The sequence below is a fragment of the Vigna unguiculata genome, chromosome 4, assembly GCF_004118075.2.
Source record: "Vigna unguiculata cultivar IT97K-499-35 chromosome 4, ASM411807v1, whole genome shotgun sequence".
Classification (NCBI taxonomy): Eukaryota; Viridiplantae; Streptophyta; class Magnoliopsida; order Fabales; family Fabaceae; genus Vigna; species Vigna unguiculata.
Window position 1 is genome coordinate 15037575 of NC_040282.1, and position 16793 is coordinate 15054367.

At 29.8% G+C, this 16793-nt stretch overlaps 1 protein-coding gene across 1 annotated transcript; it reads left to right on the forward strand.

Moving 5' to 3' along the window:
- The first annotated feature begins 12191 nt into the window (after positions 1-12191).
- LOC114182331 (BAG family molecular chaperone regulator 2) lies at positions 12192-13480 on the forward strand. Its single transcript, XM_028069189.1, has 2 exons — positions 12192-12571; positions 13010-13480. Exons 1-2 carry the CDS (start codon positions 12322-12324, stop codon positions 13234-13236), a joined length of 477 nt encoding a protein of 158 aa, XP_027924990.1. The 5' UTR covers positions 12192-12321; the 3' UTR covers positions 13237-13480.
- The last annotated feature ends 3313 nt before the right edge of the window (positions 13481-16793 follow it).

A 16793-nucleotide genomic window follows, 5' to 3' on the forward strand; every position in this document is an offset into this window, starting at 1 on the left:
CATTTACGAAACCTAGTTTTAGTCTTTGCACATACACACAATCTCTATGTAATTATGGATTAAAAAAGCGTGCAATTATGATTATGAATATCTATTTGTCAAACTGAATCATATATGTGCATTCAGCTTTATTTGCATTTAAATAAAGGAATAATATCTATTGGTACCACAATTATTTGATTCGTGCATATTCTCATATGAGAACCCATGACATAAAAACCCACCATATCTAGATTCATTAAAAAGGGATAATAATTTTATACTAAGTTTTTTCTTAATATTAATGTCGGTATGTGGCATTATTGGTACAATCTCATAGAAGATTGATCAACATAAAACATTACATGTGAAAATCAGGTATGATATTATGGACCAACAAGAACCTGAAAATGAAATAATGTGATGTTTGATTTGTGAAAAACGGGACATGTCTACACTAAACTCCAAGTGGATATAACGTTAGCCCATACCAAATGGACGGAGAAATACCGAAAAGGATTATAATAAAAGAGAAAATATAGCTATAATTTGGAATGCTTGCATTGTTGTCCCACAAAACATGTGCAGCTTCGAAAGGTTTTTTTTTTTTTTCCAGAATTTTCATTTTCTTTTTTAGTAGTTTTCTTTTGCTTTCGGGGGAAATTCTTAAAAAGAATAATAATCTTTTTGTTTGGAGAAATTTCTCTTTCTTTCGTGATTTTGGAAATGTACATTTTTTTATTATAACAAATAAAACTCGAACTTACGAAATTGTGCAAAAGATCAAAGTTGCTCATCATTTGACAGACCCGATTGGAATTTCTTTTGAACAGAGTGTTTGTTTAAATTGTTATATTCGTAAATTACATTTTCAAAATGTTAGGAATTTGTGAGCATATCTAAACATTTGTTTGATTAGTTTTAATATTTTTGGAAATACTTTTAATTTTAAAATAAAAAAATAAAAGTTATAGAGCTAAAACAATTACTTCTCGTGTGCTCATATAAAAATATAGCTTTCCTATTCTCTTTACAAGATATATGCATGGGAACAAAATGCATATCTCTAGAAAATAGAAAACATTAAAAAAATCTTATGTGTTAACTTTTCAAGGAACATATAATAAATGTTCTCATTTTTACATTATATGCTAGTTACATAACTAATACAATTTCTATTTTTCTTATATATTTTCTATTATATGACCATGTATATATGGATAGGTAAACTTTGCATAGAATAAGTTTTACGGTGTTTGTATGAGGTAATTTAATATAGTAATTTGTTTATTTAAAAAAATTGAAATTTTTTAAATAAAAATGATATGTTTGGATGAAAAAATTAAAAAAAAATGAAATTAGATAATTATAAGAAGGTATTTCAAATAATTAAAATAGTAGTATTTGAAATTCACTAAAAAGAAGGAAATTGAAATTTTCCAAGTTGTGAAATTGCTCATTAATTAGGACAAAAAAGTACACAAGGGCAAAAAATCGAGTCGGGTTGGGCAGAAGGTCGAGACAAGTCAATTTAGGTCGATGGTTGAGTCGAGTCAGCCTAGGCTGAAGGTCGAGACAGCTTAAATAGGCTTGCCTATGCCAAAGGTCGAGGCAGACCGAAGGTAGAGATGGGTTGGTCTAAGCCAAAGGTCAAAATGGGTGGGGTCAGGCCAAAACTTAGGACGGGGCGGTCCAGACCGAAGGTTGAGCTGGCCTTGGATAGATCGAAGGTCGAGTCGAGCCGAAGGTTGAGCCGAACTAGGCTTGGCCAAAAGACTAGACGTGTCGATATAGGATGAAGGTCGAGATGTGCCAGTCTAAGCAAAGGTTGAAATGGACTAGCTTAAGTCAAAGGTTGAGAGGGGCCAACCCACACCAAAGGTTGAGATGGGATGACTCGCACTGAAGGTTGAGACGAGTCGAGCTGGGATCCAAATCAAAACGAGTCGGCCCCAATCGAAGGTCGAGATAAGATGGCTCTAAGTTGAGTCAGCCAGAACCAAAGGTTGAGTGGGGACGACCTCGTTGAAGGTTGAGCCGGGTCGGCCCAGGCTAGACCAGATTAAAGATCGAGCTGATCCGACCTTGGTTGAAGGTCGACCCGAGCTAGCTGGGGTTGAAAGTCAATAGGAGCCGGCTCAAGAGGCGAAGCTTGACCCGAGTCAGCATAAGCCGAGGGCTGAGATGGTCGGGGCCTGGCTGACCCGGGTCGAAGGCCAAGCTAATTTAAGTTAAAGTTAAAGGTAGAGTTGAGTTTGTCATATAATAGAAATTAAATTGTTTTATATAAACAAGACAATTGAAATTTAAGATATTTCAATTACTTATCCAAACTAATTATTTAAGAAATTAAGAGAATTCAATTACAAATAATTTAATTACTGGGTATTTATATTTCTTGAAATTATTGAAATCCTTCATACATAGAGTAGGCCCCAAAAAAAAATTTTGCTTTATTCGAACTGATTGAAATTTGGTCGTATTCTGCCAAATTCAGTAGAATTGGTCCTAGACAAAATTTTATCATATACGACCGTTTCGGCTATGGCTGAAATTTGGTCGTATTTGATTGAGTCGACACTAGTCGAAATTCACTAAGTCGACACTAGCCAAAATTCGGCTGAATTTTGTAGAGTCGACTTAGATGAAAATTTGGCTGAGTCCACCTTTCCTTAAATTTGGCCTATTAGGCTAGGTCGACCCAATCAAAATTCGGACGTATTCAGTCTGGTCGTCCTTGAACGAATTTTGGTCTTATTCAAGTATGTCGATCGCGGCCAAAGTTTGGCCAAATTCGGCCCCAACCGAAATTTTGGGGCATTTGGCCAAGTTGGCCTCGACCAAAATTTGACCAAATATGATTGAGTCGGCTCCAACTGAGATTCAGCATAGTCATCCCCGACCATAATTTGGCTGTATTCAGCCAAATTTGCCTGAGTTGGTAGCGACCGAAATTTGCTTGTATTTTGCTCAATTAGCCTTGACCGAAATTCGGTCACGTTACGTTATGTCAGGCCGACCGAAATTTGGCCAAATCCAATTGAGTCAGCCTTGACTGGTATTTGGTCAAGTTGGCCCTATCTCAAATTTGGTTGTACTTGATCGCGTCGATCCTTACCAAAATTGGTCGTATTCGGCTGACTCGGTCTCGACAAAAATTTAGTCATATTCAATCGAGTCGGCCTCGACAAAAATTCATCTGAATTTGACCGAGTTTGCCCCGACCAAAATTCGATCGAATTCGGTCAAGTCAACCAAGTCTACCTTGACAAAAATTAGGTCAAGTGGGTCATGGACAAAATTTGGCTAATTTGGCCCAATCAAAAGTCGACTGAGTTGGCCTTGTCCAAAATTTGACCGAATTCGGCCGCGTCGAACCATGCCAAGATTCGGTCGAGACGACCCCAATCGAAATTTGGCCAAGTCAACCTAGCTGAAATTCAGCTGAATCGACACCGATCAAAATTCTACCAAATTTGATAGTGTCGACCTTGATGACACAAGTTTTATAAAATTCATTTTGGATTTCTTTTATAAAAAGTGAATTCCTTGTTTTTTGAACTTATTCCAAATATTTAGATCTGGATTTAAATCTTAGTCCAAATATGTGGATCTAGATTTTAAAAAAAATCCAAACTCGTTCTGTAGAAAAAATGGATTTGAACCCAAAATCTAATCAATTTATTGAGATTTAAAATGGATCTAGATTGTATATCTGAAAATCTAATCCATGATCACCCCTACCTTTGATTTAGAAACCCTCTCCCAACTTAGGTTAGGTGAGACAAAATGGACTTGTCTACAAGTTTTCAAAAATTCATTTTGGATTTCTTTTATAAAAATTGAATTCTAGATTTTGAACTTAATCCAAATATTTGAATCTGGATTTAAATCTTGGTCCAAATATGTGGATCTGGATTTAAAAAAAATTCAAACTCGTTTTGTAGAAAAAATGGATTTGAAACCAAAATCTAATCCAATTATTGAGATTTAAAATGGATCTGGATCGGATATTAAAAAATCCAATCCATGATCACCCCTACCTTTGATCTAGAAAACCCTTCCCAACTTAGGTTAGGTGAGACAAAATGGACTTCTCTAGTTCGGAAATTTTAGACACATATTTGGGAGCTTAAGTAAGTATAAGTCCCACATTGATATTATAAATGAAAAAGTTGAACAACATAAAAGGAAGAATACTCATATATCCATTGCCTTAAGGTCTTGAGTTCAAGGTGTTGTCAATCCCTTATGTTAATTGGACTCATGTCTTATTATTGTTAAATTTTCCTTGTGAATCCTCTTTGAAAGACTCATAAGTGGTATTAGACCTGATAGTTCGTTTTAGTAATCGACTCAAACAAGTACAATATTGGTGAAGAATCCTAAATGTGGGGATTCCTTATATCGAAAGCCTTTCGAACGATGGTTTTAGGCAAGCATGTCCCATTGTTGAGATAAAAAACAATAGTAGAAAGGATATAAAAAAATGTGAACATTGAGGTACATGTAGTTGAAATGCTTCCACTTTAGGTGAAGTGTACCAATAAGGAAGAGATTCATCATTGAGGGGGAGATTGATGGTAATCATAGTATGAGTCTAAATCTCACATTAAGTAGATAAGAAAAAGTTTAACATCATGTAAAGAAGAAAACTCATAAATTTATTGTCTTAAGATTTTTGATTAAAAATAGTATCAAGTTAGATGATTTGACTTAAGTTTCATTGACGTTATGTCTTCTAGTGAATCTTCCCTGAAATACCCATCCAAACAATGTATAAATGAAGAGAATTCAAATATTTACAAATGTGCGAAAGAGATGAGTAAAAAATATTTTTTACCCTTTGTGTGTATAAGATGACCTGAGATGAAAGTTAAGATAAACGTTATGAAAAATTAAGGATAAGTTACGAATTTAAGGAATAGGTAAAAGTAATAAGTTGGTTAGGTATAAAACATATAATACATAGTAAGAAATGGGAAAGAAAAATAAGAAGCATGTAATGGATAATAATATAATAAATAATAAGAAAGAGAAAATGGAGGTAGACGTAGAAAAAATGGTGAAAATGAATCGAAGAAAGATATCTATAAAAAGAGAATGTTTTTTGTTTTCTGTATTCAAAGTAACATTTTATGGGAATATCGGTTGTTTAGAAGTAAAAGCAAGGAAGAAAAAGATAAATTGAAGTGTTTAAAATTGATGAAATTGTTTATTGATAAGTAGATCGATTTATCGAAGTACTTGTTAACTAAGAAACTAAAGAATATTATAATCTAACAAGGAATGGATAGAACTTTTTAACCTTAATCAATCATAATAATAAATAAAAATTTATTATTAAAAAAGAAAGGAAAACTACATTTATAAAAAATGTAAATTAAAGAGAACGTGATGAATTTATAAGAAGAATGTCATTTCATTACCGAAATCCAGAGCACAACTTATAAAACCCAAAGTCCAAACTCAAATAATTAGACTAGAAACACCTAATTCGGGTAAAAACACTATTTATAAAATATAAAATATAGATGTATCTAGCCGAAATCAAACTGTTTTAAATTTGATTTATTTTTTCTTAAATATAAAATACATAAAAAATAGACTATATAAAGTGAGTTTGAAACTAAGAGAAAAAAGAAGAAGAAGAAATATATCATTTAATATATGGTCGATCCCATTGACTAGCTTTTATTATAGATAAAAAAAAAAAAAGCTACATCAAGATAAGAATACATAATCTTATCGGAATCTAATCTTTTAAACTAATTAAATCAATTGGAGTCGGCAATTATATTATTGCACATTAATTATCTTGTATACAAAGGAATAATATAATTTATATAACATCTCATTCATATTGAGAACTAACCGCGAGATCTATGGGGGATGTTGTGGAACATGATTTTTTAATTTTAACTTCACATGATTAATATAAAATTCGCTATATAAAAAATATATAAAACAAATTCAACTGTTCACATAATTTAAAAGTTAGTTAAACAAAATAAAAATAATTTACTCTATAGTTTATATTATAATTTCAAAACTATTTTTATTATATTTAAATTTAAATTATTTGAATATAACTTTATATCTTTTAAGTACTTGTATTCTCAAATTAAAGAAATAAGGAAAAATATGTACCGTTCATTTTAAATATTTGTCATTTAAAACGTCTCAAATTATTAAAGACATTTAAAAAAATTTAATACATTATTAAATCATAAAAGATAAATAATTTTTTAAAAGTTCTATCAATAATTACTGTAGTATTTTGTCGTCTTGCATATTGGATAACTCAATAGTTTTCTTTCTCCAGATAATTTAACTGCTGGATGACACTGTCATGTTTTGTTAATATATACTTCATTTGATCAGAAGAAAAAATAAACTATAATAGAAGAAGAATAAACTAAGAGAAGTTTCAGAAGATGATTGAGAGAAAAGGGTAAATGACAAAATGAGAAGAAATATTGGTCTTAAGTACTTATAATATATATATATATATATATATATATATATATATATATATATATATATATATATATATATATATATATATATATATATATATATACTTACTGTAAGGTTTAGTATTTAAGATGATATATTTGTCTAATAAGTCTAATTAATATAATTTTAGTCTCTCATCCAGTCACAAAGTAAGTATCCTTGTGAGTTTTAAAATAATTACCATAAAAATTAACAAATTTACTGTGCGTTAGTTTATGATAGGATGATGGTTTAAAATTACTTTTTTTTTTCTTTATCAAGTATTAATTTTCATTTCTTTCATTTAAGATTATATATAACAAATGAATATATATAAAAGTAAAACATTTTGTTTTTTAGAGTACATTGTATTTTCGTCAAATACTAATATCATTTTGTTTTTATTTTTCATCTATGTATATATAACACACAGATTAAAATGTGTAATTAATATTCTCTTTTATACAAAAGAATTATATTTTCAATAAATCTTTTATGTGTCTTGTATATTCATTTGATTTATATGCTCGTTTATATAGAAGTGTAAAAATAAACAATCATCAATTAAAGGTCATCTTAAATTTTCGTAATAACAGATAATTAAAAATATCATTTTTCTGCAAAACGTTTGGAGGTAAGATATTCCTTAACAATTTTGGTATGGCAAAGGCTAAAGAAGTCATGTAGTGAATATGCTCTTATTATAAAATATAACGCCGAATTGAGGTTCGTAGTTCTCGTGAAAAATAGACTAGAGAGGATTGAAATATATTTTTATAATATTCCTATAGAAAAGTTATTATTAAAATATATATAATATTTTGTAAATAAATCTAGAGCGTTCATGTTTTTACAGATTTTTTTTTTCTTTACATCTTCTGTATTTTAGTAATAGTGCCTGATTTTTTCATTGTTAAAATAACAGAAAGGTAAAATGATAAAATTAATATTAGTTTACTTTTTCTTATAATTCTATATTCATTTAAAAGATTATATTACATAAAGACGAATAATTTTACCAAAAATATTGAATATATTGAAGAAGAAAGAAAAAGAAAATCTATGTTGTTCTCCACCCATTATTGTAAATTTGAAACTAAAGATAACAATGTAAGACATCTATGAGTACTTTTACAAAAATATAGACTCAATTGACTTAAAAATAAATATAAGGACCAAAACAAATTAAAAGAACTAAATATGAAAACTATATTACTAATTAATTTTTTTTATTCTTTGTACTTGGGACACACTTTTAAGTTTTATCATTATTGCTCTCTTGTCCATACATATATACATGTTTTTCAGCACTATAGTGTTTCCATTATACTATCAGTTACTGTATGCAACTATTTGACCCATCAAGCTTGCATTACAAAAAAAAATGAGAAATTTTTTATTAAGAAATGTAAAATTCCTAGATAAAGGTTTCAAATGTTAACATCTACCTTTCATTCCAATAGAATGGGAGAAACGAGCATATACATATTTTTGTTTGTAATCTCTCAAAGACAAGTCCATAATATTCAAGAGTATAATTAGTTAATAAAACTCAAGTTAATTAAATATATTTTAATGTAATAAACATTTTGTTGGTCCAAGTTGAATTATTCCTTTGTTTTAGTTTTTATTATTTGTTTAAACAATTAAGTATAAAACATAATTTTATATGTTTATAAGTTATGTGAAATGGGAAGTATTTATTGTAGCTCAACAAACGGATAAATAGTAATTTGATAAATGAAAAAGTCCTTTAAATTATGTTTTTGTTTGATAGACGCAAAATGTTTTATGTAATGTCACTAGTGCAAGAAAGAGTTTTGATTGCAGTTATTTTTGACATTGAACTTCGGTTGCTGAACCGAAACACATACAGACGAGATAGAAAATGATGGACTTTTGGTTTCGGTTATGAACCGAAGCATAAAGTTCCACATTATGCTTTGGTTTCCTAAATAACTGAAGTCGAAAACCTTAAAAATTAAATCAAATTTTAAATCAGAAAGGGTATTTGGTCTCGTTTCTAACCAGGATTAAGGCTAAATACCCTTAAAAATTAAGTTTTATTTTAAATCAGAAATGGTATTTGGTTAGAGTTCTAGTAATAACCGAAGCCAAATACCTTTTCTGATTTAAAGTTTTATGGTATTTTTAAAGGTATTAGGCTTCAGTTATTACTAGATCTAATGCCCATTTTATGCTTTGGAATTTGGTCATAATCTAGGCATAAAGTATGCATTTTTTTTAAATACATTATTCTTTTTTTGTTTCTTCCTACATTACTCGTATATAATACAAGAAAACCAGTCCAGAAATAGAACATTATGCTTACCAAACCAAAACAAGCCAAAATACTTAATGGACTAATAACATGCTATCATTACACGAATAAATGCACTAAATACTATTGTACACTTGTATAATGTATTTTGCACAAACTATCCTTAAATACTTAATGGACGTATTAGGAATTGGTGTAGGAGTCTTGAATTTTTGCACACAACACAATAATTTCAATTAGTATATAAAAATACAAAGTTACATATAAGTATTTTATTCAATGTAATGACTATCGTTTCACAACTACTTGTAATATGAGCACAAACAACGGCTGATATCCATTGCATTACATAATAAACATACTCATATGACCTGGTTTGTTTATTACACTACAATATGAACGCACAATTATAAATAACCGAGAAAATGAATCAAACAATTCTAATACTGTAGACCAAAATACCAAACTTGGAGGGACAACCATGCAAGCCTTTTTGCCTTAACAATTGATTTTCCTACAACATGTTGTGTCCAACAATTGAATTATGAAAAAGGAAATGTTTTAGGATACACTTATATAACAAGGAAAGTTCATAACATTGAGTTTCTTTCCAATCTATTACTTGTCTGAGATGGGTAGGCCTAGAGTTGTGCAAGGAGCAAAACCACACAACAATGTTGTCCTTTATGAAAACCATAAGTAACTGCCAATGACGTCTGAATTCAAAATAACTTCATTATTATACCTTAAAATGACAGATTATAATTAAAAGTCAACAAAGTACACTTACTCAACAACATAATGGACAAAATATATTTGTTTCCCTCTTTCAAAGCATTTGATGACATATGCTTAGATGTCATAAAACTTATTGTCTTCATTAGTGAGTTAGGGGTCTATGAACCCACATACATTATTAAATCCCATATTTTTACTAACACCAAACATATACTTGGACAAAAAATTTATTTAATATAAGTAATTATATAATCAATTAAACATAAAGAATGGTTAAGAGGCTTACATCATCCATAATTGAATAAATGTAATATTTAGTTATTCTTTCCTCAACGCAAGCTCTAAGACTTCTTGTTTATACAACTACAATGGATTCATTCCATTCGTAGTTAAACCAAACGAAACATTTCTACATTATTGACCGAACTGGAGAAATTCATGATCAATATTTTTCCATTGCATTGAATTTGTTAGATGACAAAGCAGTTTGTCACATCTTCTCATCTACATGCATCTAAGGTTTTTAGCATCTTTTAGATTTGCAAACAAACGCTTAAATCTGAGCACGATTGAAAGATATCAAACTACTTTCAAAGCAAGGTCATCCTTTTCTATCTGACCACTATCTTCACTGTAGATTTTCTGCTTGTATCGTGATAACCTCAACTTCAAACATTTTTTCAAACCTTCGAATTTGTTCTTGAATAATATGCAATCATTAGGACATGCATATATCCTTTTATACTCCATACCCATTAGACAAATATTTTTTTTTTGAGATCATAGTTACAAGTGGTAGTGTATTTCCATCTTGAAGTTTTCATTCAACAACACCAACAATTTTGTGAAACTCTTATGTTTACCCATTTGTCGCCTTCAAATTCAACTTTCTCTCATTCAAATAGTTGACACAAGAACATCTAAACTTCACTTCATCATCATCCCTACCCTTATTACGTTATGCAAATTGTATAAATTCTTCAACTCGTGTCTTATACTTATCACTATTGCATGGTGAATTAATCCAATTTCGATCCATACATATATATACTGAAATTGTGTGAACAATTGTAGTAATCTTTAAATGAATGATGAACTTGCTTTTGTATTCAAGGGTTGACCCTATTCCATTCAAGAAGATTAACTTTTATTTTATTTTATTGGTACATGTCAATATTAAACAACATATCTTAAATTTCATGAAATTTTGTTAGCATTTTGCATTGGTGTTCAAGTTACACGAAAGGAAAGTGATTATAAACCATAATCATATATGCACCGGAAGATTAATACAAAATACAATTGTAAGTTAGAACATTATTTGTATTTGAGAGCAACCTAAAAGAATTAAGTAAATGTTGTATTTGTCATAAAACACAATCTTTCTTGTAGTGATTAATGTAATAATATTTTACATCACTTTCTTTGTAAAACTTATGGTTTTAGCTATGAGTAACTCCTTTGCAAATAATATCCAATATCTTATCTAGAAGTAGCTATATTCAAAAAAATATTCAATCTTAGTTAGGTATAACTACATCCCAAATAATACTTAGTTAAACTCAATTTGTTTATCTATCCTAGGACTATGGAACATTAGACAATATATTTCACAACTTAAAATAAAGTTTACACATTTAATCCTCCATTCTTATATATTTCACAATCTTTTACATATTTAATTAAATAAGAACACAACTACATGAGGAGATGAACCATATGCTAGCTTGCATGTTATTATAGTCGGGCATCATGGATAAGAGAAAGTAAAACGACAAGTTGTTTTACATGCTAGTCCAATTGATATTATTTTTTTTTCCCTAGAACCTACTAATTTTATCATTCCTATTTGCAAATCAATAACCAAAACATAAAAAATTTCAAATTAAATAGAAATATAAACATATTAATTTATAGTTTTTTTACCATATTACTAATTTTATTTTTTATATGCATTATCTAATTTTAATAATATAAAATATATAAATTTATTTTCAATTTATAATATGCGTATTAATTATTATTAAAAATAAATTAATTCAAATATAACAAAATTAATATACTTTCATCTTAATTAATGACGACCAAATATCCTGTATTTAATTAAGATCCTAGTTTCAATTACTTCTTTTCAATTTTATATATAGCACTAAAAAAATTTCTAATTACCATAAAAATTAATTAATATTACATAACCAAAACCAATGCAACTGTTGTACGAATTTCACCCGAGATAAAATTTTAACTTCAACTCCTATAAATAAATAAAAATGGTTATTAGAAAAGTTGAAGTAAAAATTGATCGTATATATTCTTATGTAAATGAACAACTAAGAGCATTTAGTGAGTCTTTTAAGACATTTAATGAGTTAATTGATTTCCAATAAAAGAATTTATTGAGTGATTACGTAACTCTTTGTGATTGTTTAAGAGGTGTAGTTAGAGAGGCATGAGACTTATGACACTTGTTCAGTATTAATTAAGGTAGATTGATTGGTTTTGATGGAAGAAGATGAAGAGGAAGAAGAAAAAATAAAATAAAATAAAAGAAGGTAATTGATTTTGCCCCACCAATCAAGCAATTAAATGAATTTGTTGGTAAGCACCCACTAACTCCCCCATGTGCCCTAGAAAAGACAATTTGCCCATATTGTCCAATGTCTCCCCATGTGTTCCCTCAACTCTTGCTTTTTTGCAACACTAGGGCGGCTTCTATTTTATTCATGCTCTTCTTTCTTCATTTTCAACACTTTCCCTCTATTATATAAGCCCCTAACCTCATCACCTTCTCTTTGCTCCTCCTTCACTTTCCAAACAGATCAAAGATGATGAAGTTGAGGTCAAAGAGGTTTTCAAGAACAAGCTCCAAGCTTCCCAACAATGGAAGCAAAGGAGAAAGGGATGCCAAAAACATCGGTGAAATCAAGTGGGAACTTAGGCCTGGTGGCATGCTTGTTCAGAAGAGGGAGAGTAATAATAATAATAACCAAAGTTCTGGGGAGGGAGTCATTGCTGTTAGAGTTTCCACTGTCTCAAAATGGCATGACATTTCCATTGATGCCACTTCAACTTTTGGTAATGCTCTTCTAATCAAATCTAATTTTAGTTATAAACATGTGAAATAATTTGATTCTCAATACGTTTGGTTTAATGAAATACAGTTTTAGTTACAAACCCTTTTATTTATTGAGTTTGGTTATCAGAAAAAAGATTCAAACATATGTTACACTTCAAAGTTTTGGGTTTAAAATAATGTATATATTAAGTTTCTTGTAGTTATTATAGTGTAAAGTTTCACCTAATGAAAAATCCCACATTTGTTTTCTCATCAATTTGTTGTTCATGCATACCCTTTTCAAAGTCTACTCCAAATTTTCATTTTGAGTTAAAAGGGTGTTTGTAGAAATAAAAAAGATTCAAAATTTTGGTTTATATTGTTGACTTTGAAATCATTACTTTTTCTTGAAGTGGGTGTTTTATACTTATTAATTTGTGAATGGTAATAACTTGCAGGGGAACTAAAACTGATTTTGTCACTGGTGACAAATTTGGATCCTAGAGAGCAGAGGCTTCTGTTCAAGGGCAAAGAGAGAGAAGACAGTGAATTTCTTCACATGGTTGGGGTTAGGGACAAGGACAAGGTCCTAATGCTTGAGGATCCTGCAACTAAGGAGATGAAGCTTCTTGGCATGGCAAGAGGCCAACCCATTAACAATACTTGCTGTACCATTACTGTATGAACACCCTTTAATTAATTCATCAAACTTCTTGTTATTAATTAGCACTAACCAGAAAACAAAAGAAAGAAGACAAAAACAAAAGGTGAAGTAAAGTTTAATGTAATGATATGGTCTTTCTTCACTTTTGTTTGTCTTAGAATAGAAACTTAATTATGTACTTATCTGTTGGGTAGAACCTCCCTTCATTTAAAAATTGTACAACATCATGCAATGCCATGGCAGTTTCCTCAGTTTTCTCTTGTAATTCAAGTATCCATTCTCTCCTATGTTTTTTGTGTTGTACCTTCTCTTGTGTTTTTAAAATATATTAATTTTGATACATTAGCAAACTTTTTAATATGCTTTAAAATATAAAATTAATATAAGTTAATGTATTTTTAAGGTTCATTATATAAACAACACAAAAAAATATTATTAAGAATCAAAAGTGTTTCATCAAATATTGTACAATCTTTTGTTCTTTGTTTCATTTTTTTTTCTTGTAAGGATTTTTGTTGTATTTTGAAGGTTCAGCATATAAAAAAAATCAAAATCAAAATGTAGTGTTGTACAACCTTTTGTTCTTTGTTTTTTTTTTTTTTTTCTTGTGATGGTTTTGGTGTGTGTCCTTTGTTCAATTATATAAAACCCATGCGTGCACGCCGACAAAAGAAAACTATTAACAATGCTAGAAGTAGGGTGGAAGCTTTGCTAAGGTATTGGAACTCATAGGTTGTAAAGTTCGAGATGTTTGGGTCAAAGATGGTATTCAAATCGAGGTTCTACACTTTAAATTTCTTAAGAATTAGAAAAAAAAAGTGTTAATCTCAATTCTTAAAGAATGGTTTTATATGTCATTAAAAGTTCATATAAGTGGTGAGTTATTATTTTCTTAAATAAGTGATGCAAATTTGAAATCAATAAGTGAGTCATTATTATCCTTGGCAACATGTTTATAAAAGGAGTATGAACTTTAAATGTCCTTAAACCTTAAACAAAAATTATTAATTGAACATTAATGTTATCATTACATTTTAAATATTATTAGTGGGAATTCATTAAAATCTAAAATTAATAAAGGAATTTGTAGTTTTTAAAAAAATTTAGAAAACCAAAAAAAGTGTTATCAGCATTCCTCTTAATTCTTTATTCAACCCAAATGTACAAATCCGAATTGTAAAAAGAGAAGTTTTACTTAAAACTTTGGTTAATTTATAACTTCGAATTCCTTTTAGTTATTGATTGTAGTTTTAATCTCCTATTTTCTCACAATTTTAGTCCAAAGATTTTACAAAATTCAAAAAATTATCAAAATCGCAAAAATTATAGTTTTTTAAGGTATGTAAGACAAAAATCGTAAAATAATAATAACCAAAGTCTGTATAAAAAAATAGAAGAGACAGAAATTTTAATTTGAGTAAATATTTATTATTTTTCAATATTTTCGACCTAATTATTTTTCCATTAATACTTTATTCTTTCAAGTGTACATAGAATAATGATAGAAGGGTGCTAAGAAAACTTAATAATAAATAGTAATGATGTGAAAAGGGAAAGTGGTGGTGCTGTAGAAGGTCTAAGTGGGAGGCAAAAGAGGTCCATGACAGGCATGGAGTTCTCTTATCTGGGAAGCAATTTGAATGGAATTCAGCACAATCATTTTTGGGTATTCATCATGCCCTTTCTTTTCGTACATTTCTACATTCAAAATATCTCTCATCTAGGCATAAGAATGAGACTGGATACGACATGTACAGTGCCTAAAGGCAGGTATTAATGGATATAAAAAAATATAAAAAAAGACAATTTACACATTTTTAAAATAAAATTATAAAAATATATAAAATAATATAAATATCTGTTGCGGACAGTGACAAAGTTTGGACAAAAAGTCATGCGTGTCAAATTATATTTTTTATATATAAATTAATTTTTTAATTAAAAAATATATTTATTTTCTCTCTTCATTTCTTCTACTCAAAGCAAGCACATACAATAGTAAAATTCAAACAAATATGAATATCATTCATTTTCATATCATAAAATAACTATAAAAAACTATCATTAAATGTCAAATATTTATTTTAGTCAAAGTGTTCTTCTGCATTCTTTTAAGGGACTTGAAATCTTGAATAATTGAATGAGGACTAAAACTTGTTGCAATATTTCGTTCAATATAACCTATCATACTACTTGTTAAAAAATTTTCAAATTTATTATATGTATAATTCTATGAATTTTAGAGAGTTGTTTTTTCTTTTCTTCAAATAGTGAACTCATGAAATTTTTTAAGTTTAGATGATGTAGATGCATTTTACCCTAAACCCTAAACCACATGTAAAACAAAAAAAGATGCTTCAAAAAAACAAAGGTAGAAAATGAACTTACTCAAAAGAAGAAATTGTTTGGTCTAAAATGGTATGTAAATCCTCAATTTCAATGTGGTGGAACCTTATTTTGAAAATAATGAAAGATTGAGGTTAAAAATTGAGTTAGAAAAGAGAGAGAAACCAAAAAAAGAAAGAAAAAGAAAGTACATTGAAGTTTAAAAAAAACATTTTTAAACTAACTTAATATACATAATATAAGTGTTAGATATATATTACATTTGTACTGTACCTAGACAGTCCTAGGTAACTACTCGGTCTAAACCGCCTACGTTTATGATGGAGCTTGGTGGAGATATGAAGCTCCAAGTCCAGCGGAAATGATGGAGGAAGCATGGAAGAATGGAAGCAAGTTTGTAAGCTCTTGCTTGCAATGGATAGGTGAAAGGGTGAGTGATTTAGAGGTAGCTCTAACTTAGGAAGGGGGCTAGAGGTAAAGAGAGTAAGCTCTCTAAAAGATGACTCTCAAGTGGCAATAGTGAGGAGTGTTCTCAACTCAAAGTGTCTATTGCACAAAAATTCAAGAGTGATACAAATGAGTGAATTTTTGGCTTTTATATGAAGCCATTTACACATGAGAAAGGAGAGCCATTGGATGGAGTGGGCCTTGCTCTTGGACGTTGATGAAAGCTTGGAGAAGGAGGCAATGTCACGCCCTTTGGATCTTGGCTTGAGGAACAAGAAGGGTTCTTGGCCTTTGAATGTGATGACCAACCTTAGTTAAACCATGAAGCAAAGGTGTCTCCTTGCTTTACTTTGATAGTCTCGACCATGTATGAAGAGGAATGGGCCCAGCCCAATTTGCACCCCATCCTATGTTCCTTTCGTGTCTTATGTATTATTGGAAAGGAAGGCCTAAACATTGGCCCAAAATAAATTCTATTCTACTACAATTACATGTAATCCTTCAGATCTTGGTGATTTCCTTAGCCCATGTGAATAATGTGTGGATGCTTTGGTCTTGATGGTCATTTAAAGGAATACCCATTTGAATCTTTCTCATCATAGACCTTGTTGTTGGGCCTCTCAATGGGCTTCCACAGGATGTTGGGCTTGAAGGATCATGTATGCTTGGTGAGATCACATCATCCCCTCCACCTTGAAGAGGATTTGTCCTCAAATCGTGGTGGTCATCCTCATCATCTATGGAACCTGTAAAAGGAACTAAGTCAGTTATATTAAATGTAGGAT

Excerpts from the sequence above, each read along its gene's own strand:
- LOC114182331 (XM_028069189.1), top strand. The coding sequence starts at position 12,322 with ATGATGAAGTTGAGGTCAAAGAGGTTTTCAAGAACAAGCTCCAAGCTT. Across the intron at positions 12,572-13,009 it reads TGATGCCACTTCAACTTTTG|GGGAACTAAAACTGATTTTG; the intron begins GTAATGCTCTTC and ends AATAACTTGCAG.